This window comes from Hypanus sabinus, chromosome 5, assembly GCF_030144855.1.
Source record: "Hypanus sabinus isolate sHypSab1 chromosome 5, sHypSab1.hap1, whole genome shotgun sequence".
NCBI lineage: Eukaryota > Metazoa > Chordata > Chondrichthyes > Myliobatiformes > Dasyatidae > Hypanus > Hypanus sabinus.
Window position 1 is genome coordinate 62,261,820 of NC_082710.1, and position 26,753 is coordinate 62,288,572.

Consider the following 26,753-nt stretch of genomic DNA (forward strand, 5'->3'; position numbering starts at 1 on the left):
ACAATGCAGTGATGCCACAATAGTAATATTTATGACTTTTGTTTAATTATAGTATAAATCGTTTGGGATAATTTATCACCAGGAGTGCTTGAACAAAGCTTAAAAAAAAATTCAAAAACAAGATTGATTAAACAAATTTTACACCGAACCAAGAAACTTCTCAGAACAAACTAACGCACCAATTGGGGAAAGGATCTTAATTAGCAATCATTTATAACATTGCATAATGCATAAATAAATCTTGTCTTTAAAAAAAATTTAGATATGTTCAGTTGTTAATTATCAAGGGCAGCATCATATTCAAGTGGGTTGGGTGCACAAAGTCCCTACTGTCGAAATTACATTTCAAACATTTTAATTTACGAAGCTTTTCTAATTAACTTTGGTTGATTGAAAGGGGAAAACAGCAAGTGCAGAAGGGTCTTCTGATTAAACCCAAACAAGATAAAGGTAAAAGCTAGATGAAAAACAGGAGAAAGGTAGAGTCTGGAGCTAGGTAGGAAATACAACCAGAATTTTGGAATCCACTTCTGGTGTACTGTTAGTATTTCAGTAGGGCAGTGCACTTACTGCATGATTACTGTTTACATACTGACAGCATACAGTATAGTTTGCATTTATTGCCATATCAACTGCTTGCACTCAAACCACCAAAAAAAAAATGAAAGCAGCAGAAATACATGTTACTAAAAGCATTGCCAGAATTGAAAAATTCAATTGGCACAAATTCTGGCAAATAAGAAGATGATTCAAATCAGACTATTATCTTGACCAAACTCAAATTAGCACTTGCAAACTCATCAAAACATTAATTCTCTTGCTTGTCACAGGTGCAGTTTGTAGTTCCAGTACTACATTTCAGATCTTTTGCATTTCCTTTATTTTGATTTATTAAAGAGCAAGAAGAGTACTTAGACATTCTCGGCAAACATTTTAAACACTGAAAACAAAATATAAAATATCTCCATTGTTGAAAATTTGAAAATGTTAGAAATACTTAGCATGTTAAGCATCATTTTTAGCTAGATAAGCAGACTTTTTTTGATTCCAAAACAATAAAGTAGTTTGAAGCTGTTGGTTTGTTATGGGAAGCATAGTTAAGGAAAATGGAATTAAGCAAATAACTGCACAGCCATAAAATTAAGTGACAAAGCAACTTCAGATTTAAATAGATTCAAGAAAGAATACAATCACAGAAATAAAATCATCCACAACTATTCACTATTCAAAGGCATTGATGGGAAGAGTGCATCTTATATTACATCAAATTAAAAGTTATTCTTCTTTTTGCAAGTACCAACACTTCTTGTTGTGATCAGTTTGATCTGATTTGATTAATTTGTGTTTGCACTCAAGGAAAAACTGAATTTTATGAAAAATTACTTTAAAATTTAGTGTATTTTCAATTCTATGACTTGGAAAAGCAAACCCCAACAAAATTGTACATACTTCTCAATTGGCAAAGGATGAGGTCCTGAGACTGAAAGTTTGTATAGAAACATCAAAAATTTGCGGAATGCCTCAAAGAAGGGCCAGCGGGACAGAAGGCAGATGCATTTATTGGTGTGCACAGACTTGGATGTGATAAGTTTCTTCCCCACAGCAGTGATGAGGCCGAGCTGCACAAGCTGCTTCTCGTTAAGTTGCTCTACTGGATATGATTCATAAAACTGGATGGCAGCACCATAAACCTATTGTATTAAATCACAGTCAAAAATTAGTTCCTCAAATTAGAGAAAACAAGAGGTAACAGACTATTCAAATTAGCAATTCAGTATCATGGATTTTGTACAAAATGGACAAATGATCTTTGAGCAAATCTACCAAGACAGTAACTTTTCAAACTGATTGGCAGTTGGTAAAAGAATTAAGATTTCATAGCATACTTGAAACAATCAACTTTCCCAAGATAAAGTGGCTCTCCTCTTGCTTAGTAGTTACAGTTCATTGAACCACTTCCTCTTTAAAAAAACTTCCGATTGTCAGGACATAATATTTCATAACAATTTTTTTTTTATCAGTTATAGCCCTAAAGTTTGAACTTTGTCCCTGTTTTGTCTCAACTCCAAATCCATATATTCCAACATTCTAAACTCCAGAATACATACTCAGTTCTTCAGTACATATAAAATGGGTTAATATTAACAGGCATGCCTGGCTTAAAAAAAGCTAATTAATATAGCATAAAACAGCAAAACTTTAAAAACACTGCAAGCTTAAGGACTTTGGCAGTGCTGGATCAATAAATTTTCTGAAATACTGAATGCTATTTATATCAACACATTTTTAGGTGTTTCACAGAATATACTTCCAAGTAAACACATGTAAATTTCAAAGGAGTGCGGTAAGTCATAAGGGAATGTGGGAAACATTACCTGCTGAGGCAGATGCCATACAGTAGATTTATAAAGTTTTGCTGCACCAGGAACATGGATCAAAATGAAAATAATCTATATTTAACATCCCTGTTCCTCAATCTCAAATATGAAAGCTACTCCCAGTAGTCTTTGTCAATTTAGACTGATGCTTACATAATCAATTTCTGTCAATCAATAACCTAACTTTTGAAATGTCACAGCTGTAAAGGCAAAAACATTGAAAAGAAGTTGAGCGTAGGCCATCTAGTCTGCTCTACCATTCAATAAACAATAAAGAAATAAAATAACAGCTTCAAGTGAGGAAGAAATAAACACCAGAACAAAGGGGAAACTTGTGAATTTAATGACAAGCCATCTTTAACATTCAACCAAGGGAAATGCACCCTGATTCAACATTTCATTGGGAAAACAAGCTTAGATAACTGAACGTTTTATAGTTCTATAGGTCTGCGTAAAGCAGATTGAACCAGGACAAAAAATATTAAGCGATTTTTTTTCTCTCTGAACTTGCCTTCTCTGCTGATGAAGCAGTTAACACAAAGGTGGAGAAAACTGGTAATGGATATTTTGTCTGGGGAGGCCAGCATTCAATAGTAGCTCCCATTGGAAGGCAGAAGAGAGGCACTGACTCTGACAGTGGGAACGACTCATAGTCCTCTTCAGGATATCGACATATTAATCCTGAAAAAAGACAAAGTAGCATTATACACATGTTTGAAGGAAACAAAGTACAATGTAGCTCAACTTTAAAATCATTCCCCAAATTTCTTTAACTAAATACACTGTTGCATCATAAACCTTTTCTTACAGATTTGTTAGTCTCCAAATCAAAGATTAATAAAGGCACAATAGCTGCTCCAAAAAAATGAAAGCCAATATAATTTGGCACCAGTTTTCAGAACATTTAATGTTTTGGTTTGAAAAGTATTCTGTGCCAGATCATTCTGAAAGAGGTAACACACCAGATCATTTGCAAACACCAAATGTCAATGGCTCACAATAAAACACTTTAGCACATAAATTACTTTGCATAAAAACACTACTCGAGGTGTCAAACAGCAAAGGCACAACTGGCAGCCCAGTTTAAACGTCTCATCCCGTAATCACCAAAAATATGGTTAAAATATTAATAACAGAAAGCTGTTTATCATGGTATGATAATCTAAAAATTACGCACTATTATCTGTAATACATAAAGTCATAAATTGGTTATTGATAGCACTTCAACCAGTTTAATTAGAAGAACCCATTAAGTTATTCAACAAACCATTTTGCAGTGGCATTTGAACCCAAAATGCAGTCTTTGAATTTCTGCTTTTCACAGGGTTTTGCATTTTAATGAACACAGTTACTATGTAGCCAAATCAAAGACCATATTGTTAAAAAAAAAACACACAGGACCAGAGCCAATTTCATTTTTGTCAAAACTACTGGAGGAGGTAAATCATGGACAAAAAGCATGTGCTTAGCTGATGAATTAGAGGTGAACATCAAAAGATTTCATATATTTATTGATGAGGACATCTGTCCTGCAACTTCCATAATTAGCTTGAACTATAGGCGCTCTCCCAAATTAATAATGAAAAACCCATGTTCAAGTTTCCATTTTAAAGCTGCAGTTGGGGGAAATGACAAGTACAAATTGTGCATTTCCTAAAAACTTTCAAAGGTTATGAATCAGATAACATACCGGCCTTATATGCAATCGAATTGGAAACAGGAACAGACTTCTTGTAACAAAGATAGACACTGGAACCCCACTGTCAATAGAAACACAAAGTTATACATAGTCCGAGCTTTACTGCTTAAATGAAAGTAATTCTTAATGTAAGCCTTTACGTCAAGAAGTATGTGACATGCTGAAACAGAGGAAATTACTCACTTTTTCCTAGAGTTTATCTCCAGATGCTAGCAACTACTGAAGCAAATAACATCATGGCAGAAATCCAGCAATTATATTATTTGATTTGTCAGTAGTTTGCTTTACCAGTCTAGTGACAAATACGAGTAATCACCCAGCCCAGAACACAACAAACCACTCTGAGCACTTCAGCAACTTTAAAGTTTTCACTGAGGAAAATTCTTTATCATATTTCTTGTTTTTGAGCAACTTTCAGTCTTCTATTTAGTAATTCAAAAAGCCAAGGTGGGACAATTTAACAAAGAGTAACATGAACCAGAGCAGTTATATTCACACTTGGCATTTCCATTTGAATCCAAATAGGCTGTAAGCACAGCATGGATATACACATATTTTATTTATTTATATATGATAAATATACACACACACACTTTTTATATATATCAAAGCCAAGTGTTTTTAAATTGTTTGAAAGGTATCTTCCTTGAACAATATTGCTGTAATGGTTTATTAGAAATAGATCTCTAAATGAATTAAACTCAAAATTATTTTGTGTAGGAAAACACCAGTTCTAAACCAACAAAATATATGATAAATGATTCTGTCGTTGTAGTGTCTGCATGCTAATGATTATAAGCATACAATAACATTATTTTACTGTATCTTAATGACATACTGTATTTGAATACATATTTCACAGTCAATACATAGATACTTTGTCATATACAGGAAGTTCAATTTACCACAACACTGCCAAACAAAATTTTGGGAGATAGCCCAAGTATATTTCCAGCTACCTCAAATGACAACTTTAGGTTTGGAACAGAACAGAATGATTCCCTATTCGATATCTGGTTAGGTAGATCTAAATTTGACTAATCTTAGCTGAAAAAAAGGGGTGGATGAATTAACTGGCTTAAGTAGCAAATGACTGAAATTGATGAAATAGCCATTGAAGGTTGGTACTTGTATCTTTCCCGCAGGGAAAATTAAACAAGTATGGATACTCTAAAACACAAGAACGCTAGTTCAGCCAAGTAAAACCCCAAGTTCACACAACCTGCTTATAATCAACGTCTTTATTCACATTAAGTATTGTCATGGCTCACGAAGGAACAAGTTCACTTGTGAAGCACTCATGGAAACGTGCACAAAGCACTCACCTCACCTCAGCTCTGAATTGGCTCCGTGGCAGTGGACTCACTTTCAAGGACTCTGCAGTTCATGGTTCTGTGTATTGTTTGTTTACTTTTTTAAAAAAAACTATTTGCACGATTTGTTCTCTTTTCCCCCCACAGATTGGTTGTTTGACAGTCTTTGTTGTGCAAGTTTCTTTCATGGGATTCGATCCTGCTTTTTTTGTGGCTGCCTACAAGAAGGTGAATCCCACAGTTGTAAATGGTATGCATACTTTAACAATAAATGTACCTTAAACTTTGAAAAAATGTGCAGCACTACAGGTTTCAAGTTTAAAAGCTGGGTATTTTCTCCATGTGTTACAATATTTGAAAGTACCTCAAAGTTCAAAGCAAATTTATTATCGAAGTACATACATGTCACCTTATGCTACCTTGAGATACATTTTCATGCAGACATTTACATTGAGAAAAAACTGCACATAAACTGACAAACAACCAATGTGCAAAAGATGACAAAATGTGCAAATACAAAAATATTGAGAACATGAGTTCTAAAGAGTCCTTGAAGTGAGTCTGCAGGTCATCGAATAGCCTAAAGTACCGATGATTGAAGTTAGCCATGCTAGTTCAGGAGCCTGACGGCTATAGGATAACAACTTTTACTGAACCTGCTGGTGTAGGATTTTGACAATTGATTGGACAGCATTAACATCTGTAAACATTCACTCCCTCCACGGGCACACAGTGGTTCCAATGCATACCATTTACAAAATGCATGACAGGTATTCACCCCACTGCTCCACATCACCTCCCAATATGTACCAAAGACAAGGGCAGCAGGAACATGGAAACACACTCACTTTCAAGTCGCACACCATATAGATTTGAAAATATTTCATCAACCCTTATTTATCATTGGATTTAAATTCTGGAACTTACTGCCAAAACATGACTATGAATGCACCTTAACCAGAAGGACTGCAGCAGTTCAAGGTGCTTCTTCACCACTACATTCCAACAAAGCACACATATTCCAAAAAGGAGCATTTTGATTAGCTTCAGAACAAGTGACACATTGCTTCAGTTAGTCAGTATCCTCAAGGGAATGAACCCATAATCTGTTAAACCATAAACAAGAAACAGAGCCAAGAACACGCCATTCAGATGGTCACATCTGCACCCTCATTCAACAAAATCATGTCTAATCTACATCAACACTACCTTCCAGTACTATCCCAATACACTCAATTTCTGTAATATCCAGAAATTTGCCTATTTCTGTTCTGAATTAACTTGATGACAGAGCCTCAACCACTTTAGCCAAGGACACCTGAAATGCACATAATATAGCTGGTGCAGTCTCTCAAATTGCAGTATATCATTGCCTGTTCTCAAATCCCCTCATGCCATTTGTTTTTCTAATCACTTGCCTAATATTCTGCATGCTGGTTTTAAGTATGAGGATACAAAGGTAAAAAGTTCAAAATTCAAGGTAAATTTATTTTCAAAGCACATATATGTCACCATATATAACACTTGAGATTAATTTTCTTGCCAGCATATTCAGTAAATCCAAGAGCCATAATAGAATTAATGAAAGACTACATCTAATAGGGCAGGCAGACAACCAATGTGCAAAAGCAACAAATTTTGCAAAGACAAGTGGAAAAAAAATAATAAATAAGCAATAAATATCAATAACATGAGATGAAGAGTCCTCAAAAGTGAGTCCATAGGTTGTGGGAACGGTTCAGCGATAGGGCAATGGGTGGGTCCCATTAAATGTTAACATTACCCATGCTCACCATTTAAAACCCGATTTCTTCTTCCGTGCGGTTATAGACGGTTGGAGAAAACATTAATCCTTACAGTACCCCCAGTAGCTGCAGTCTGTTAATGTCAGGTCATGCTGCTAAACAAGATAAGAGCCCATGGAATTACGGGAAAGTTACATACGTGGATAGAGTGTTGGTTGAAACAGAGTGGGAATAAAAAGATCCCATTCTGGTTGGCTGCCGATTACCATTGGTGTTCCACTGTTGGGGCCACTTCTTTTTATGTTGTATATCAATGATTTGGATTATGGAATAGATGGCTTTGTGGCTAAGTTTGCTGATGATACAAAGATAGGTGGAGGGGCCGGTAGTGCTGAGGAAACAAAGAGTCTGCAGAGAGACTTGGATAGATTGGGGGAATGGGCAAAGAAGTGGCAAGTGAATTACAATGTCGGAAAGTGTACGGTCATGAACTTTGGTAGAAGAAATAAACGAGCAGACTTATTTAAATTGGGAGAGAATTCAAAGTTCTGAGATGCAACGGGACTTGGGAGTCCTCGTGCAGGATACCCTTAAGGTTAACCTCCAGGTTGAGTTGGTGGTGAAAAAGGCGAATGCAATGTTGGCATTCGTTTCTAGAGGAATAGAGTACAGGACCAGGAATGTGATGTTGAGGCTCTGTAAGGCACTGGTAAGACCTCACTTGGAATACTGTGTGCAGTTTTGGACTCCTTATTTAAGAAAGGATGTGTTGACATTGGAGAGGGTTCAGAGAAGATTCACTAGAATGATTCTGGGAATGAGGGGGTTAACATATGAGGAACGATTGACTGCTCTTGGACTGTACTCCTTGGAGTTTAGAAGAATGAGGGGGGACATCATAGAAACATTTCGAATGTTGAAAGGCATGGACAGAGTGGATGTGGCAAAGTTATTTACCATGGTGGGGGAGTCTAGTACGAGAGGACATGACTTGAGGATTGCAGGGCGCCCATTCAGAACAGAGATGCGAAAAAAAATTTTAAGCCAGAGGGTGGTGAATCTATGGAATATGTTGCCACGGGCAGCAGCGGAGGCCAAGTCATTGGGTGTATTTAAGGCAGAGATTGATAGGTATCTGAGTAGTCAGGGAATCAATGGTTTTGGAAAGAAGGGGGGGGAGGAAATGGGAATAAAGGGGAGAATGGATCAGCTCATGATGAAATGGTGGCGTAGACTCGATAGGCCGAATGGCCAACTTCTGCTCCTTTTTATGGTCTTATGTTTATTCATACTCTTTATCTAGCCAATACATCATCTCCAATTGCCTGTGCTCTGACCTCATTCACAATCTTTCTAAAATTCAAATATACATTGTTGTGACTCCTTGTGCATTATACTAGATACACCTTCAAAGAACTCTAATTTGATTAATCAACCATGACTTCCTTTGAATCGAATCAGAGATGAATCAATTTATTTCCTTGAGAACATGCTGCATAGTACTGCTTCCAGAATTTTCCTCCATGGTCAGACTAAATGACTCTCTGTGTTTTTTTTCTCTTATATATGGGATCATACTTACATCTCCTACCAACAGGAATTTAGGATTGTGATAACGCAAGCACCCTATAGCTTCATAGCCATTTTTTTTTGTGTGAAGACAAACATTGTGTTGTCCCCTATGCTACTTATAGTGCCATCACTATGGTTTCACAAAAAGCCCAAAACATTTGTAATAGGCTTCACTACTGATATCCTCACATCTTTGTGCAGTGAAGCTAAATATGCCATTTGCCTTTTGTATATTCTATTTGTTAGGTACAGACACGTCTTTTTCTATTTTATGTAACTTTGATACATTTCTCACTAGTCTATTCTCAAAAAATATTCCAATTTCTGCGTTACTCTTTCAAACACAAAACTGCTTCTGATCCTCAGGCTTACTCCTGTTCAGCCACTTGATCACCATTTACTTTGAAAAAATATTCCATTAATTTCTCCTGTAAGCCACATCTTTTGAACTTTCTGGTTATAGTTCTAAATATTAAAGGAAAGCCAAAATTTTGCAAATCATGTTTTTTTCCTTTAAATAATAAATAGCCACTGCCTGAACACTCTTGTATCCTTTAATGTAGTTTTCCAATCTGTTGCTCACACTTACATTGTCATCCTTGCTTTCAGAGTGAAAACCCCATTTTCAGATCGGATTTTGCCTTTCCTTTTTAAAAAGAAGCTTTTTAGAATTTTAGTGATTGTTTTTCCTTATAGCTTGTTTTCAATATTTTAACCCTTCCACGGTGAATAATGCTAGATGTAAAATAATCCACTCTCAGATCATATCAATCTAAAATCCATCTCACATGCATTCCAGGAATGCATCCTCTAAGCTACACCTACCTTTGCAAGAAAAAGTTTGTGAGCTCTTTGCAGTTATCTGGTTTTCTGCATTAATTACTCGTAAAAATGTGTTTTGATCTTCACCTAAGTCACAATAAGAGACAAACACAATCTGCCTAAACTAATAACAAACTAACAATTGTACTTCTCGTCAACCCACAGTCTGGTTTCAAAAAACTATGTGAACCTCCAAATTAATGCCTTCCACAAAAGCTATTTGGTGTCAGGTGAAAGATTGAAGGTAAGATTGAAGGTGAGAGTTGTAAAGGTGCCATGTCCTATAAAAAAGACAAAGTTAGGTTACCAGAGTCTGCTCTTCTGAAAACCGATCTGTTTATGTACACCATGCCTTGATCAAAACAACAGAGGACCTTATAAGATTTGTAGAGATGCATGAAGATGGAAAAGGCTACAAAAGCAGTTCTAAAGGCCTGAGTGCCTATCAGTACACAGTAAGAGCAATCATCTACAAATAGAGGAAATTTAGTACTCTTGCAACTCTCACGAGTGGGGATCCTGCAAAGATCGCACCAAGAGCACAATATGCAATGCTGAAGGTGAAAAAGAACCCAGGAGTAACAGCAAAAGATCTAAAGAAATCTCTAGAACTTGCTAAAGTCTCTGTTCATGTGTCTACTGTAAGAAAAACACTGAACAATGGTGATCATGGATGGACACAATGGAGGAAACAAAAAAAAAATTGTTGCATGTCTTAAGTTTGCAAAAGATAACCTGGATGGTCTACAATGCTTCTTGTACAATGTTCTGTGGACAAATGAGACAAAGTTGAACTTTTTGGCAGAAATGCACACCTTATGTTTGGAGGGGAAAGGGCACTGCACACCAACACCAAAATTGTGAAGCATGGTGGAAGGAGCATCATGGTTTGGGGCTGCTTTGCTGCCACAGGGCCTGGACAGCTTGCAATTGTTGAGGGAACAATGAATTTTAAATTTCATCGACATTTTTTTTAGGAGAACATCAGGGTGGCAGTGCATCACCTGACACTTAACAGATGCTGGATGATGCAACAAGACAATGATCCAAAACATGAGCAAATCAACAACACAATTGTTTAAAAAGATGATTTGTGTTTTGGAATGGCCAAGTCAGTCCAGATCTTAACCCAATTGAGATGCCATAGCATGACCTGAAGAGGGCTGCTCATACAAGGTACCCTAGGGAAAAAAAACAGAATTGAAAGAGGCCAATATGAACTACCACAGTTCATAAATCTCAGAATTCCAATAACATCTCCAAGACCATTGGGATCTCAGCAGTTCCCTCCAACGACAAGCGACTTGAACCAGCAGCACCCTTGAGAACCACTTGCTCTCCTCCGCTTTGCCTCGATGTTTCAATCTTCCTCGACACTTTAATCAGCAAGAAATGAAATCGATCTTGGCCTTTCACCTTGTCTCTGAACTTCTTCTCATGGTAGCTCATGCTCACATTTCTCTTCTGCAGCTTTCTCAGGGACAGCAAAGCAATAACTCACTTGACTGAACTACAGATTCCACATCCCAGGCTCAAATAGTTTCAAAAACAAAATTAATATAAAAATAATAAGTAGGAAGCGCAGAAAAACTGGAATGATTGACTATCTGGAAGATGTTGCCCGAGGAATTGTTGTTCATTGGCACCATCTTAACCAAAAGCGAGGGCGTAGAACTATAACCACATAATGACCATCTTCCAAACAGTCCTGAAAATAGAATTGATCTTTGAAGCATATTACCAGAAAGCTCTGAAATTTTCATTACCATTTAAGATACATTAATTTAAAAAATGAAATTGTGCTTACCATGCCACAGTTTAAGTTCTTATCAACTTTGCAGAAAGTGTGGGGTGGAGTTTCCCCTTTACTGGTAACAATAACACAAATGTCAGTCACAGCTAAAGAATTTTGGTGCCTGTTCACAGGAGCCCTTCGATAGGTAATGAAGATTCTCTGAGAACTGGCTGAACTGTTGTTAACATTGGCACAACGGCCAAAAGGAGTTGCTTGTAAGATTTCACAGCCTGGAATGACGCGCTCTTTCCCTTCATATAAAACCCTAATAAAAAAAAGATATATTCATTATTCCAGCTGGTAATCTTGATCAAAACATATACAGTATCTGGCATCCTGATTAAAGCCAACACTGTCTTCATCTACTTTAGCAAAGCCAGCAAGCAGATTTGAATTGCTTCAAATGAATTTCATTCACACCAGAATCAACACCTGCAGACCATTGCTCATTTTTCTAAAGGATCTCAACAGATACACAAAAGGTAAATAATGGCAATTTATAAAAATGCCCAAGATTAACCAAAGATCCAAACGTACTTTATAACAAAAGGTTAATGGGAATTCAGGAACCAAATTCTACTCAAAATCTTTCCATTCAAGCAGTAGGTAGTTTAAAACAACATTTACTTCCTGACATTATTAATTGCAAAACTTTAAGGATGCATTAATATTAGAGTGGCAACTGTTTATTCATTTCCATAGATGCTGCCTAACTCGCTGAATTCCTGCAGAATTTAGTGTTTTGCTCTGGATTTCCAACATCTGCAGAATATTGTGTTTACCTCATATTCTATCTGGGTAGTCTACAATCCACAACCTGAATGACATATTCTTCAATTTCAGGTAACCCACTCTCCCTCTGTACATTTCTTTCTCCACCTGACCCCAGTCCTCTCACATAACCCCTAAAAATGCCCTCCCATTCTTGGTGTCCCCTTCCCCTACCTAGCCCAATACCCACAAACTCCCACCCATTGCTCCCTTTGCAAATGCACACAATATCATGCCACATTAAAAACCAACTAGGTCAAAAGCATAAACACAAGATCTAAAAGAAATATTACAGTACCAAGTAGAAATAAAGCTAATGAGATTACCAATTCAAGTATTTAAACTTCCAAAAACCCTCTAATGATTACTGCCTCTGATCAATGCAAAAGCACAAGCAGATGGATTTAAAGCATCAACTTTACCAACACTTACATAGATAAATAATTAAATAACCGTGCAGGAGAAACAGTTTAAATATAATCAACCTGAAATACTCCACAAACCAAATCATTATTCAATGTATTAGCTGGAAAAACAGATATAAATTCTGAATCATACTGACCATGTTCAAAGCCAATCTGCTCAATAACCTGAGACCTTTTCACATGGCCATATCATGAAATATTATGGAATTCCAGAGGTAGGGCAGAGATATTTAAGATCAGAAGAATTATAATCAGGGAGTTCAGAACTACAAAGCAAAATATTGAGAGGGCTGATGCCAAAGAAGTCAGGGATCAAGTTACTTATCTTTTTTTAAATATAAAAAAGCGATGGGGTGCCAGATGCAAATACATGAATGAGGTGAAAAGATTTGGTGAGAACTTCATATGAACACAAATTCTCAGAAAATTCTTGGTGAGCAGCTGATTAGGAGAGCCTGGTGCACATCTTTAAATAAAAGGGATGAGCATTTTAGCACATGTTGAACCAGTTGAGGATACAATCAATGTTACACAAGAAGGAATGGACTTCTTCGTAATAGTTGGAGAGTTGAAGAGTCAAAAATGAAAATCAAGTTTGTAAACAATCCCAATGAACCTCAGTCAGTGACCAATAAAAACACAAAATGCTGTCTGGCCTGCTGAGTTTTGCCACCATTTTGTGTTTTTATTTATTTCCAGCATCTGCAGATTCACTCGTGTTGCTTCAGCCAGTGACCAAGATGTTAGCCTGGGAGCATTTGGCTGGACAGCAATGTAACCTTAAAGCTGGCCTTAATACTCTGAAACCTTGTCATGTTCATGCTACTGGCTCATATATCCAGCTCAGAGCCACAAGTGCTCCACTGATCTGTCAACTTGGCTCCACTAATGACATTCAGCTAAAATCATAATTCAGCAGTCAAACCCAAACTAGAGCAAATAACTCCAGATTGACAACACTTTGTGGCAATGTCTACCGCCCATTAGCATTTACATCAACCATACAGAAGTGCTTCAAGAAGTTGGGTATGGCATGAATCAGAATCAGATTTAATACCACTGGCATATATAGTGCTTATAAAAAGTATTCAACTCCCTTGGAAGTTTTAATGATTTATTGTTTTACAACACTATCACAGCGGATTTAATTTGGCTTTTTTGACACTGATCAACAGAAGAAAGCTTTTATAATATAAATAGAAACAGATCTATATAAAGTGATCTAAATTAATTAAATTATAAAACACAAAATAATTGATTGTAGAAGTATTCACCCCCTTCAAGTCAGTATTTAGTACATACACCTTTGGTAGCAATTACAGCCTTGAGTCTGTGTGGACAAGTCTCTGTCAGCTTTGCACATCTGGGCACTGCAATTTTTCCCCATTCTTCTTGCAGGCTGTATCAGATTTTCCTCCAGGATTTCCCTGTATTTTGCTACATTCACTTTACCCTCTACCTTCACAAGCTTTCCAGGGCCTGCTGCAGTGGTATCCCCACAGCATGATGCAGCCACCACCATGTTTCATGGTAGAGATGTTGTGCTTTTGATGATGTCCAATGTTTGGCTCACCCCAAACAGTGTTAAGTCTGATGGCCAAAGCGATCAATTCTGGTTTCTTCAGACCATAGAACCTTCTTCCAGCTAACTTCAGAATCTCCCACATGCCTTCTGGCAAACTCCAGCTGAGATTTCATGTGTGTGTGTGTTTTTTTTCCCCAAAAGTGGCTCTCTCTTTGCCACTCTCCCAAAAAGCTGTGACTGGTGAAGTACCTGGGCAACAGTTGTATGTGGTGTCTCTCCCACTGAAACTTGTAACTCTTCCAAAGTTGTCACAGGTTTCTTGGCAGCCTTCCTCACTAGTCCCCTTCTTGCACAGTCACTCAGATTTTGAGGATGGCCTGTTCTAGGCAGATTTACAGCTTGCCATATTCTTTGCATTTCTTGATGACTGGCTTAACTATACTCCAAGGGATAATCAGTGACTTAGAAATCTTCTTGTACCCACCTCCAGATTTGTGCTTTTCAATAACCTTTTCATGGAGTTTCTTGGAGTGTTCTTTTGTCTTCTTGGTGTAATTTTGCCAGGATACTGACTCACCAGCAGATGGATCTTCCAGATATAGGTGTGTTTTTACTACAATCAATTGAAACATCTGGACTGCACACAGGACATCTCCATTTAACTAATTACGTGACTTAAAACCCAATTGGCTGCACCAGTGATGATCTGGTGTGCGTGCGCGTGTGTATGTGTATGGGGGGGGGGGGGGTGAATGGTTATGCAATTAATTATGTTTTATATTTCTAATTAATTTAGATCACTTTGTAGTGATCTGATTTCACTTTGACATGAGAGTTTTTCAGTTGATCAGTGCCAAAAAAAAAATTAAATGCACAGCGATTCAATGTGTAAAACTCCAAGCCGGGGGTGGGGTTTGAATACTTCTTATAAACACTGTATCATGAAATTTATTGTTTAAGTGGCACTACACTGGAAAACAGTAACATAAAAGTATGAATTACAATAAGAAAAAAATATATAAAAATAAACATTAGCACAAAAAGCAAGAGAAAAAAGTGTGAGGTAGTATACATGAGTTCATTGCTCATTCAGAATTCTGATGGATTAGGGGAAGAAGCTGTTTCTAAAACACTGAGTACGTGCCTTCAGGTTCCTGTATCACCTCACTGATGGCAGCAATGAGAAAAGGGCATGTCCTGGATGACGGGTGGGGATCCTGAATGAAAGACACTGCCTTTTTGAGGTTATTTCCTTTGGAAGGTGTCCTCAGTGCTGGGGAGGATAGTGCCCTTGATGAAGGTGGCAGAGTTTTCATCTTTCAGCAGCTTTTTCCAACCCTGTGCAGTGGCCCCTCCATATTAGACAGCAATGCAACAAATTAGAATGCTCTCTATGATACATAAGTGACCTGGATCGACTCCAATTTGTCTGCTGCCATAACAGGTCAACAAGCAGATGAACATGTGTCAGTTTATATTGAGGGATCCGGCATGAAGAGACTCAGCAATTTTAAACTCAAGGATGTTAACATATCAGATAACTTGTCCTGAGCCCAGCATATAGACTTAATTATGAGAACACACCAGCATCTTTACTTTCTCAGATCAAAAAGATTAAACTTGTTACTGAACTCTCTGATAAACTTCAACAAATGTACTGTTTAAAGCATCCTGACTTATCTGATAAGGCAATTTGAACCCACAGGAGCGTTTGAAACTGAAGAGAGTGGTGGACTCCGCCTAACACATCCCTCCCCACCACTGCAGTATCAACAGGAGGCACTGCCTTGAGAAGGCAATATCTTTCAAGGATCACTGTCTAGGCGAGTAGTCACCAACCTTTTTAAGCCTAAGATCCCCTATCTCGGCCTTAGTAAAAGGTGAGATCAACCCCTGATCGATTAGTTACACGCATGCGCACTGGGGCAGAAAGATCGGAAGTAAAACCCCGCAACCCGGAAGTAGAAATAATGCATAAACACCAGGAGTACCGACCCTATTTTTTTGCACCGCAGACCAGTTTAATATTGACAATATTCTTGCGGACTGGCCGACCCGGGGGGGGGGGGGGGGGTGTTAAAGACGACGGGAATACAGCGATACTCGAAGCAGGTTCTATTCCGCAATTTAGTTTTCGCGGCTCTCAGCACTTAGCTGCTGTCCCGCACTGCTCACATCTTTTTTCCACCAATGAAAAAACTCGGTGGGTTTGTCTTTAAGTGCAGGGTGCTTGGATTCAAGGTGCCGAAGCAGTTTTGAGGGCTTCATTGCCTCATTAGACAGCCTCCTAGCTCGAACTCCAGCCTCTGCCCGCTCGCCACCAGATGCCCTGGCCAAGTGCGGCTGGTCGTGGATGGGGTGAGAGGACAAGGTCAGGGCTGGAGGTCCCCATACCAGAGTCGCGGCGGTTGTAGTCCAGAGAGAGCAAGCGAGACCTGCGCCTCCCCCCTTGTAGGACCTATCGGCCGACAAAAGTTTGTTTCAGCAGATCGCAGCGAAGTAGTTGCTCTGATACTTACGAAACCTTGAGCCTGAATTAGGTCGTCTGCGAATATTTTATCACTGGGTTTCCCATGAATGTTCGGTGTGCTAATCAGGTTTAGAGGCGGTGCCCATCAGTCCGCACTCCAGGCCGGTAGCAATGGCACTTCCCGCCGGCCATGCAAAGCGAACACAGGCGCGCGGGTATCACTGTGCTTAGGCAACTGATGGCCTCACGTGTATTCAAGTTCAACAGTGGGTTGACAGGGAATGAGGAAAGGTGCAGCTGACTTTAATCGTTTCCTCGCAGCCTGGTGGTTGGGGACCACTGAAGTACAGTGTAGGGCGGGGGAGCTATGCACATGTGCACTGGGCAGAAAGAACGGAACTAAAACCCTGCAACCCAGAAACAATCTCTCAACAGTATTTGCATATTTATTTTTCTTTCTTTTTTTCGGGATCTACTGGGAAAGTCTCAAAGATCGACGGGTTGGTGACCACTAGTCTAGGCCATGCCATCTTCTTGCAACTACAATCTAACAGGAGGTATAGAAGCCTGAGGCCCCACACCACCAGGTTCAAGAACAGCCTATCCCCTTTAAACATTCATCTGGCATAACTCTAATCACTACAGTTTAGCAACACAATGATCACTTGGTGATCCACAGATGAAATCTAATAAAGAAGGCTGAGCTGAACACTCCTCTATAGTACATAGCAGATCAGTGGAGAACTGCCCTGATGGGGTGAGCTGCCTCCATAAGTAGATAATGGCCCTACCTGCCAATGAACATAGCACTGCAGATGAGGTTGACCCCTTGCCTTGTTTGCTTCCATTCTATCAGATTCTATCACATGCTCTGCTGTTGCTTCCTCCAAGCTTTGGTGGCCATGTCCACTCTTCTTCACTTGTCCATCACCCCACCCCACCTGCACCTTTATTATTTTCTCTGCAGCATACAAGCTGTTGTTTCATTTGCTTCATGGTACAAATAATCCAAATCTTGCTCCAACTCTTTCCTTCACTACTTTATATTGGCCATCTCTCCTCTATTAGGCACTAGCATACTACAACACAGTACAGGCCCTTCGGCCCTTGATGTTGTAGGGATCCATATATTCCTTTAAAAAAGTACTAAACCCACACTATCCTGTAACCCTCTATTTTTCTTTCATCCATGTGCCTGTCCAAGAGGCTCTTAAATACCCCTTATGTTTTAGCCTCCACCACCATCCCTGGCAAGTCATTCCAGGCACCCACAACCCTGTGTAAAAACCTTACCCCGATGTCTCCCCTAAACTTCCCTCCCTTAACTTTGTACATATGCCCTCTGGTGTTTGCTATTCGTGCCCTGGGAAACAGGTACTGGCTATCCATCCTATCTATGCCTCTCATAATCTTGCAGACCTCTATCAAGTCCCCTCTCATCCTTCTACACTTGAAACAGAAAAGTCCCTGCTCTGCTAACCTTGCCTCGTAAGACTAGTTTTCCAATCCAGGAAACATCCTGGTAAATCTCCTCAGCACCCTCTCCATAGCTTCCACATCCTTCCGATCATTCAGACCAGATGAAAAGTCTCAGCCCAAAATGTCCACTGCCCATTTCTCTCCAAAAATGTTGTCTGATGTGCTAAATACATTAAGATTCAAACTGTCAATATACCAACACTGCCCAGAGATCAAGATGATTTTCCAAACTAATAACTTACCCAATATCAATAAGGGGTGGCTCATCAAGTCCCCTCTTATAGCAAAGGTATATCTCTGGGCTTTTCAAACTCCCAAAATTTAAATTTGCTGGAAGTCCCGTTGGTGTAATTTCAATGCAGGTATAACCTTCAGGAACATTTTCCCCTGCTGACTTGATTATGACAGCGATATCTGTTATTGGTGCTTTCGGCTTTGTTGACTTGGGCTCCACCACTGTGATTTCTTGTTCCAATGGTGTAGATGTGTCAGTCAGTCCTGCAACTACAAAGTAGTCGCTAACTCTTGGGCCCTTATCTTCAATCATGGTTACGCGATCCTTAAAAAAAAAGGAAAGAACTTCAGTTATTCATGGTAAGGTAGCCACCCTCCCCAACAGCAACCAAACCCCATCCTTAGAAATCAAGTGTCTATTTCACCAATTGCAGATGATACCAGAAATGAATCATCCTCTCAAGGCACACGTGACTGCACCTTTATTATTTTCCCTGCAGCCCACAAGCTGTTGTTTTAATTGCTTCATGGTAGATATTCCGAGGGCAACAGACAAACTGGAAAATTGGAGGGGAGGACTTGTAACAATCCTTTGAAACATGGGACAAAGCAGGGGAAAAATAAATGGGGCTAAAGCAAGCAAGAGGCCAGGATAGAAACCTTTCAAAAAGCCATGACAGAAAAGTGAGTCAAGCCTTTGGTTAAAGGTTTTCAGAACTTGCTGAATGGAAAACAGTGAATCTGGCTCCTCACTAACGGAGGAAGAAAGGGAAAATTTTCAGGAAATCATAGGTTATTTAGTTTAACATCCTTTTTTTGGAAAATAATTCCAGTGGAAAAATTATCTGGTGAATTCAAAGAAAATCTTAATGCAAGTTAAATTTTTTAAAAAGTTAAATTTGTTTTATCAAAGGCAGATAATGCTTGACAAATTTTCTGTTGTTCTTTCATAATATAGCGAACAGAGGTTCGAGAAGGCAACCTGCAGATGGATATTTAGATTTCCAAAATCCATTCCATAAGCTACACAAGGATTACAAAATAAAAGGAGCAAGAGTGTCAACATAATGAGAAGACAAGTTATCACAAGGAAGAGTTAGAATATATTTATTTTTCAGATTTTTTTTTAAAGAAAACATGCAATTGGTGAAGGGGTCCAAGTATCAATCCTTGACCCTTAATTATTAATTTTCTATATTAATAATTTAGGTGAGGAGTTTAGTGCAAGACAGCCAAGTCCATGACATGAAAACAGGTAGGACAGCATAATGTGGTGAGGATATTTGTAATCTGCAACTGGACATAGGTTGATGAGTTGGTAAAACACAGGAGTTTAGGATATTAAAAAGTTACTAGGGGGAGAAATGAAAAGGCAGTTTATTTTCATCTAAATGGAAAGGGACTAAGTACAGAGGGTTCGGGGGGGGGGCTTCTTGGGCATGAAACAATGTCAACATGCAAGTACAGCAAGTAATTAATGCAAATAGCATTTTGACCTTTATTGCTGAGGTGACTGGAGTTTAAAAGCAGAGAAGTTTTAAGTTGCAATCTAATGTACAAAATATTAAAGGTGCATGACAAGGTAAATCTTGTCAGTCATCCTTCACTCCTAGCTTCTATTCTGTCTACTGAACTTGCTCTCTCTTCTGTATTTACCCCAACCTTCTCATCTGTGGTACTATTGTTTAGAGTTTCACACCTTTCAGGACTCGTTTAAGCGCTTCCAAACAGCTATAGCAAATCTCTACATCAGGATAGTTTCCCCTCCAGGTTCAGTCACAATCCATCAGTCTTGTTCAGAGCAGTTGTCTCAGATTGGCTCAGCCAACTCCTTCTATTGTGTTGTGTTTTCTTCAGCAGCAATAAGCAATTGCTAAGATTTCCTTGAATTACATAATTTTCAGTATTTTCCCACCTCCATGATTGGGGTGGGGGGGGTGCAAGAAGGGAACCCATAAAATGACAGAACACACCATGTCAGTTCCTGCGGCATAAACAAAATGAAAACACGGGACTTAACAAGTTTTATCATAATTACACAAAATCTTAAGCTTTCCCTTCACTGAATGCCCACTGTATTCTATTTTACTCTGCAAAGAAATTTTAGACTAAATCTGATAAAGCATTACAAATTTAGCACACAGTTGGATTTAATGCACTGAAAGCAACACGTGGCAGTATTGTCTTCAGACTTAAAGATCGCAATCGAAAACTATTCCTTCTGAGCAGAATACCTCAAATAGTCAGGATGCTCAACCGCTTCTAAATCCCCATCACGCTCAACCCCAGGAGTGTATGCTGTGCCCACTGCTGTACACTCTGCTCACATACGACTGCACAGCCAAACACCCAAGTAATCACACTGCCAAGTCTGTCTATAGCACGACCATGGTGGAGCTCATCACCAACAACAATGAAACAGCTTACTGAGAGAGGAGGTGGAAGAGCTCCAGGCCTGAAGCTCAACGTCAACAAGACAAGGGAAAGGGGTATCGACTTCAGGAAAACTCGCACCACCCACACCCCACCATATCAGTGGCACAGCAGCAGAAACTGCAAGCAGTTTCAAACACCTATGAATACACATCTTACACAACTTCTCATGGTCTCAAATCAAATCCTCATCAATCAAAAAAGCTCACCAATGCCTCCACTTTCTGAGGAAGCTGAAGAGAGCTGGTCTACATCAATACTTGTGACTCTCCACAGATACGCAGTTGAGAGCATCCAAACAGCTGCATCACTGTTTGGTAGAAAAACTGCACTGTGGCAGACAGGAAGGCTCTACAATGGCTAGTTCAGGTGTACAGTCATCTGACTGTACAAGTATACAACAAACTAAACCAACATTCCTCCAGGCTATGATGCACCTGCAATACACACAGCTCATAAAACAAGTTGTCACAAGTAAGTCAATAATATAATTCAAAATGCATGTGAAGTACACAGCCCAGATAAACTGTTCTTAGTCCATCAGCCTGAGGGAAGAAGCTATTACCCAGTCTGGCAATCCTGGTCCTGATGCTCCTGTTTTATGAGTTGTGTGTATTGCAGGTGCATCATAGTGCATCCTGGGCATTTCACTGAATTCTTCAATGTTCAAATGACAAGTAAAGCTAATCTTTCAAAAAAAATCACAAAATTATTTTGCAATGTGTAAAGGGGGTTTCTTTTTTTCTTGTTTGAGAAAGGGTTTCCTTTTGTTAACTAGCAGGAATGCTAATTTACTGATAACGAGAATGGTATTCCTTTGTAAACCAAATGGGGATTAATGTTCTTTCTTCTGAGTCTGTAAGCTTTTGTTGACGGGCTTTTGGGCAGAACAGCGCGAGGGGGGTCGAGAGAGAGGACGCAATGCTCTAAGCTGGGCGAGGATCGGATCCCAAAGGGGGGTCCGAGGCCGGGAGATTCTCCGAGGGGGGGGGGATGAAGCTAGATGTGCTTGGTTGACCACTCGGCAGATCCTGAGCTGTTTGGAGAGTCGAGGAGTTCGGAGGGTCCTGAGCTGTTTGGAGAGTCGAGGAGTTCGGCGGGTCCTGAGCTGTTTGGAGAGTCGAGGAGTTCGGAGGGTCCTGAGCTGTTTGGAGAGTCGAGGAGTTCGGAGGGTCCTGAGCTGTTTGGAGAGTCGAGGAGTTCGGAGGGTCCTGAGCTGTTTGGAGAGTCGAGGAGTTCGGAGGGTCCTGAGCTGTTTGGAGAGTCGAGGAGTTCGGAGGGTCCTGAGCTGTTTGGAGAGTCGAGGAGTTCGGAGGGTCCTGAGCTGTTTGGAGAGTCGAGGAGTTCGGAGGGTCCTGAGCTGTTTGGAGAGTCGAGGAGTTCGGAGGGTCCTGAGCTGTTTGGAGAGTCGAGGAGTTCGGAGGGTCCTGAGCTGTTTGGAGAGTCGAGGAGTTCGGAGGGTCCTGAGCTGTTTGGAGAGTCGAGGAGTTCGGAGGGTCCTGAGCTGTTTGGAGAGTCGAGGAGTTCGGAGGGTCCTGAGCTGTTTGGAGAGTCGAGGAGTTCGGAGGGTCCTGAGGGTCGGAGGGGAGCGAATGGTGGCCAGAAGACTTCAGTAATTGAGCTCCAACGGCTGTGCACGAAGTGGTTTGGACTTTGATAAGTTTGGCGCCTTTTCTTTAATTTTCTCTTCATATATACTGTATCGTTATTAATCAGTTATAGTAACCTTTATAAATTGTACTCATTTAATCGCATATGGTGTACTGTCTGTTTTTGGGCGAGGCGGGGACATCACACAGCATCCACACCAGCTGATTACCCAGTTTGGCAGGGCCGAAGGCTGCTCCCCCTAGACAAGAACGAGCCGAGCGAGCCTGAGGCGACCCAGGGGGTTACAAATGCATTATGGAACAATGCCCATGTACTAAAAACGGCTACAACAAACAGGTCAAGTAGCAGCAAAGGCTCAATGCTTCTAATTAATGGCACTTCACTGATTAAGTGCGTGGGGGTTGAAACAAACATGTTTCAAGGGTGGTGGGAAATGGGGGGGGGGGGGGGGGAACCATGACACACACACACAGATGTTGCCAAACTTCAGAGCTTCCATATTTTGACTTCCATTCTGCAATTATTTTTAATCTTATTATTGTTGAGAGAGCATACTACAAAATTTAGTCAACTCCAGATTGAACAAAAACTAGTTTTCAAAAACCAGATTCCAGCTAACAAATACAGTGATTACAATGAGTGGACAAGTCAGTTAACTATAACAGGTAAAATAATTATTGAATCTTACCGTACTTATATACTACGGTTTCCAATTAAGTCATACAATGCTACAAATGTGTGCAAGCAATGGTTTTGACCATTGCATAGGAATGCGAGAGACTGAGAAGCTAAAAAAAGGTACCACTGCAAAACCACTTTTGCTTTATGATATGCAAAAAACAGTGGTGATTTCCAATCCAATTAGCTCTTCAAATGATCCCTCTATTAGAAAACCAATCAACACAAAGATCTGGATAAAGCAATGCTGTGGTAGTTCAATCAACAAACAGGTGAAGCTACACTAGTGTCAGGACTTGGTTGTGAAAAAGTCACTTTGAACAGACACAAAGAATTGATGAAATTTTAGTGCTTCAGCTGAAGGACAGACTGGTTTTGAATAAAAGGACATCACACCCACAAGTTCTATCATCAGGAGAAACACAGCTGCTTATTATGAGCTTCTAACTTCCAAGAGGAATATAGTATTCATTAGAAAATGATTATCAGAACAGATTTACATTGCAGATAAAATGGGCTTCATTGGAAATGTTTACAAACCTTAGCATTTGATTCTGAGCAAAGTCCTCCAGACTGTGGAGAATAATACTCATGCACTGTGCAAATATACAAGGCGTACACATGCTAATTAAGCCATTTGATTGGCCACTGTACACTACTCTACATCTGTATATGAGACAATACATTCACTTAAACAAATTGAGATCAATAATATACCCAGATTACTCCAGACGGAAATCAGCTTTAATATAGTGGCCGAGAGGTTTTTCTTCGTGTTTTCACACAACATAGCAAGTTGGCCACTTGTTCATCAAATCTTGGCCAACTCTTGGGACATTCCCTTTAATCTCATTACCCATTTTGCTATATGCAACTCAATAAATTGTATTTTTTAAACAAATCATAAATTTCATTTTTGATTACTTGATATTCCACAATTTCAGAGCAAGTGATTTGGGGACTGAAGTGCAATTCAAGCTGGTCCAATCTTGGCAATTTACTTGCAATTATTTTGTCACCAAGTTATTTGTGGCATCTTCCAAATGCTTGTGCTTCATATACTTATCAATCAGCTAGATGGCCACCATTACAGAAACTCAAATGTTATTTAGCAAGGAAGCCTTATCACTGATTGGCTGTGTGGTGAACGTTGTGTGTTGTGGTCTGGAACTTTGCTCACATTGGTTCAAATAGGATTGAGGCCCACATGTCTGTTTATCGAATTGTTTGTGGAAAACCACTCTTCTTGCAATTTTCTTGCATGCTGGGAGTTTGCATTCGCCATGACGTTCACTGATGCTCAGTCGAATTTGTGCCCCTTTTGATCATCATGGGTAAAAGCTAGGGAGAGTTGGTCATGCTGCTCAAAAGCCAAATGATGCTCATGGATCCTTGTGGATAGTTTTCTCCCAATCTGACCAACATAATATTTGCTGCAGTGCCGCATTGGATTTTGTAGACCACATTGGTCTTGTCCAGGGGTCGGCAACGTTTACCACTGAAAGAGCCAATATGGACCCATTTCCCACAGAAAAGAAAACACTGGGAGCCACAAAACCCGTTTGACTTTTAAAATAAAATAACACTGCATACAATGGGTTTTTTTTGCCTTTATGTTATGTATAAACAAACTGTAATGTGTTGCATTTATGAAATTGATGAACTCCTGCGGAGAAAACAAAATTACATTTCTGCATGCAACAAAAACATTTTGAACTCCGAAAAAAAGACGTTGGGTTGAAGGTTACTCCATAGTTAGCCTACCTTGGATCGAAGAATTAAAAGAAAACGCGCACTGACGGGTGTCAGGCATTGGCAGTGGTGATGTATATTAATCGTGATAAAAAAAACACATTGTAGCGGTGTGCTACATGCAGCGCTAAAATAACGAGACTGCAGTCAAAGGTAACTTTATTCGAACTAAACAGCCTTGCTTTAAAGCCTCCCTCAACCCGTCCCCGTGGGCGCGGATGCTCCAAAAGACACGTACTCACAAACCCCCGTAGGCTATCTCCCTTAGCCGGAACAGTGGCTAATTGTGAGCTGGTTCAGATGTGCCAGGAAATGGAGTCTCCACAACGTTTTTAGATTGTACAAGATCACCATAATCTTCAAATTTCGAATTACATTTCAAAAACTAACAAACCACGGGGAGCCGCGGGTTGCCGACCCCTGGTCTTGTCCAATAGCTTGGTTCATTTTTTTGGTCTGCAAAGTACTCTCCCTAATGCTGTTGTTGGCTTGTGTGCGACCAAAATTCTGTTCTTGGAGTAGTCAGGCTGTCATTTCCGAGATACTGTATTTCGAATGTTGGGAAGGACAACCTGTTTGGTCACTTCTTGGTGGATGTGTTGTTGATCTCGTAGGCATCTTTGTATGAAGTTCTATCGATATCCACTTCTTTTGAAAACTTTAGAGAGTTGTTTCTCCTCTTTATCCTTTAGTTCCACCATGCTGCAGTGCGTCTATGCTTTTCGGAACGAAGTTTTGATACGGCTCTTCTTGTGTGCATTTGGGTGGTAGTTTAGGATCGTTTACAATAAATGGAAGCTTCCAAAGTGTCATCTGTGTTTCTACTGACCAGCATGTCCAAGAATGCTTAGTTTCTCCTTAGTTTGTTTGCATTGTGAACTTACTATTGTTAACTAGTTCATAAATTTTTTCAATTTCACTGCATTTTACCCTAAGGTATCATCAACATAACTGCCCCAAATTTTAGGATTTATAATTGGCAACACTGTCTTTAACTTTTGCATGACAGCCTCCGCTATGAACCTGACGCAGAGACACACTACAGCAGAGGTCATTTTTGCACCATGGACCGGGGCGAGATGGGGGGGGGGTGTTGATAATGACCAGAATATAGGTGATAAGTCAACTATAAGTCACTTATAAGTGGCTAATACACTCAATTTCATTCTTAAAAGGATTTATCTAATGAATTCAACATTAAACACAGCACATATTTTCCTCACATTAACATATAAAATCATTGCAACACACCAATAATCGCTGAATCAGTGGGAGCCCTGGGCTTGTTTTCCTGCAACAAGACGGTCCCATTGAGGGATGATGGGAGACAGCGATACTCGAAGGGGGCTCCTTATGTCCAGTTTATTCCGCAATTTGGTTTTCGTTGCATTCATTGCAGAAAACCCCACTTAGCAGAGATATAATGTTGGAAATGTAAGAAACGTTTTCAGTGCTTTCCTGGCTATCTCAGGATATTCAGCCTTTACTTTGATCCAGAATGCCGACAGAGATGTTATGTCAAACTTACTTTTCAGCCCACCATCATTTGCAAGCTTGTGGAGTTGATCTTCTTCCCCCACTGACATGGATGATTCACTGGGGACGTTCACAAATGGGTCACAGACCTATTCCTTTACACATCTTGGGTCATTTGCAGTTAGGAAGTAATACTAGCATCCTGTCGACAGCAAAGATATGTGATCGTGCACCAGCTGTGAGAAGGATGGTGCAGCCTCAGTCTCTCCCAAAATCCCAGCTAATGTTGGGAACAAGTCAAATATGCCCCTGTCCACTTGACATCCCCACAGTTCCAGTTTGGCTTTGAAAGCAGACACTTTATCTACCAACTTGAAGACAATTGTCATTCTCCCCTGAAGTGACAAATTGAGTTCATTGAGAAGGTTGAAGATGTCACACAGATTAGCGAGTTTTGTTATCCACTCCTCGTCACTGAAGTGTGCTGCCAGTGGTGACTTTTTTCCTGAAAGAAATCTCTGTAGCGGCTCTCTAACTCAAAAACCCTGGCCAGGGCTCTCCCCCTTGAAAGCCAC

At 39.8% G+C, this 26,753-nt stretch overlaps 1 protein-coding gene across 3 annotated transcripts in view; it reads right to left on the bottom strand.

Annotated features, from left to right (window-relative positions):
• The window catches only part of dennd4c (DENN/MADD domain containing 4C), a 174,785-nt gene that overhangs the window by 102,377 nt on the left and 45,655 nt on the right, over nt 1–26,753 (bottom strand). For all 3 annotated transcript variants that reach the window (XM_059970022.1, XM_059970020.1, XM_059970021.1), the window contains exons 2-6: nt 18,237–18,553; nt 11,337–11,589; nt 4,069–4,138; nt 2,890–3,059; nt 1,450–1,691 (exon numbers count right to left, since the gene is read on the bottom strand). In XM_059970022.1, the coding sequence (XP_059826005.1) occupies nt 1,450–1,691; nt 2,890–3,059; nt 4,069–4,138; nt 11,337–11,589; nt 18,237–18,541 (1,040 nt within the window). In that variant the 5' untranslated portion in view covers nt 18,542–18,553. The remainder of the gene's footprint in view (nt 1–1,449; nt 1,692–2,889; nt 3,060–4,068; nt 4,139–11,336; nt 11,590–18,236; nt 18,554–26,753) is intronic.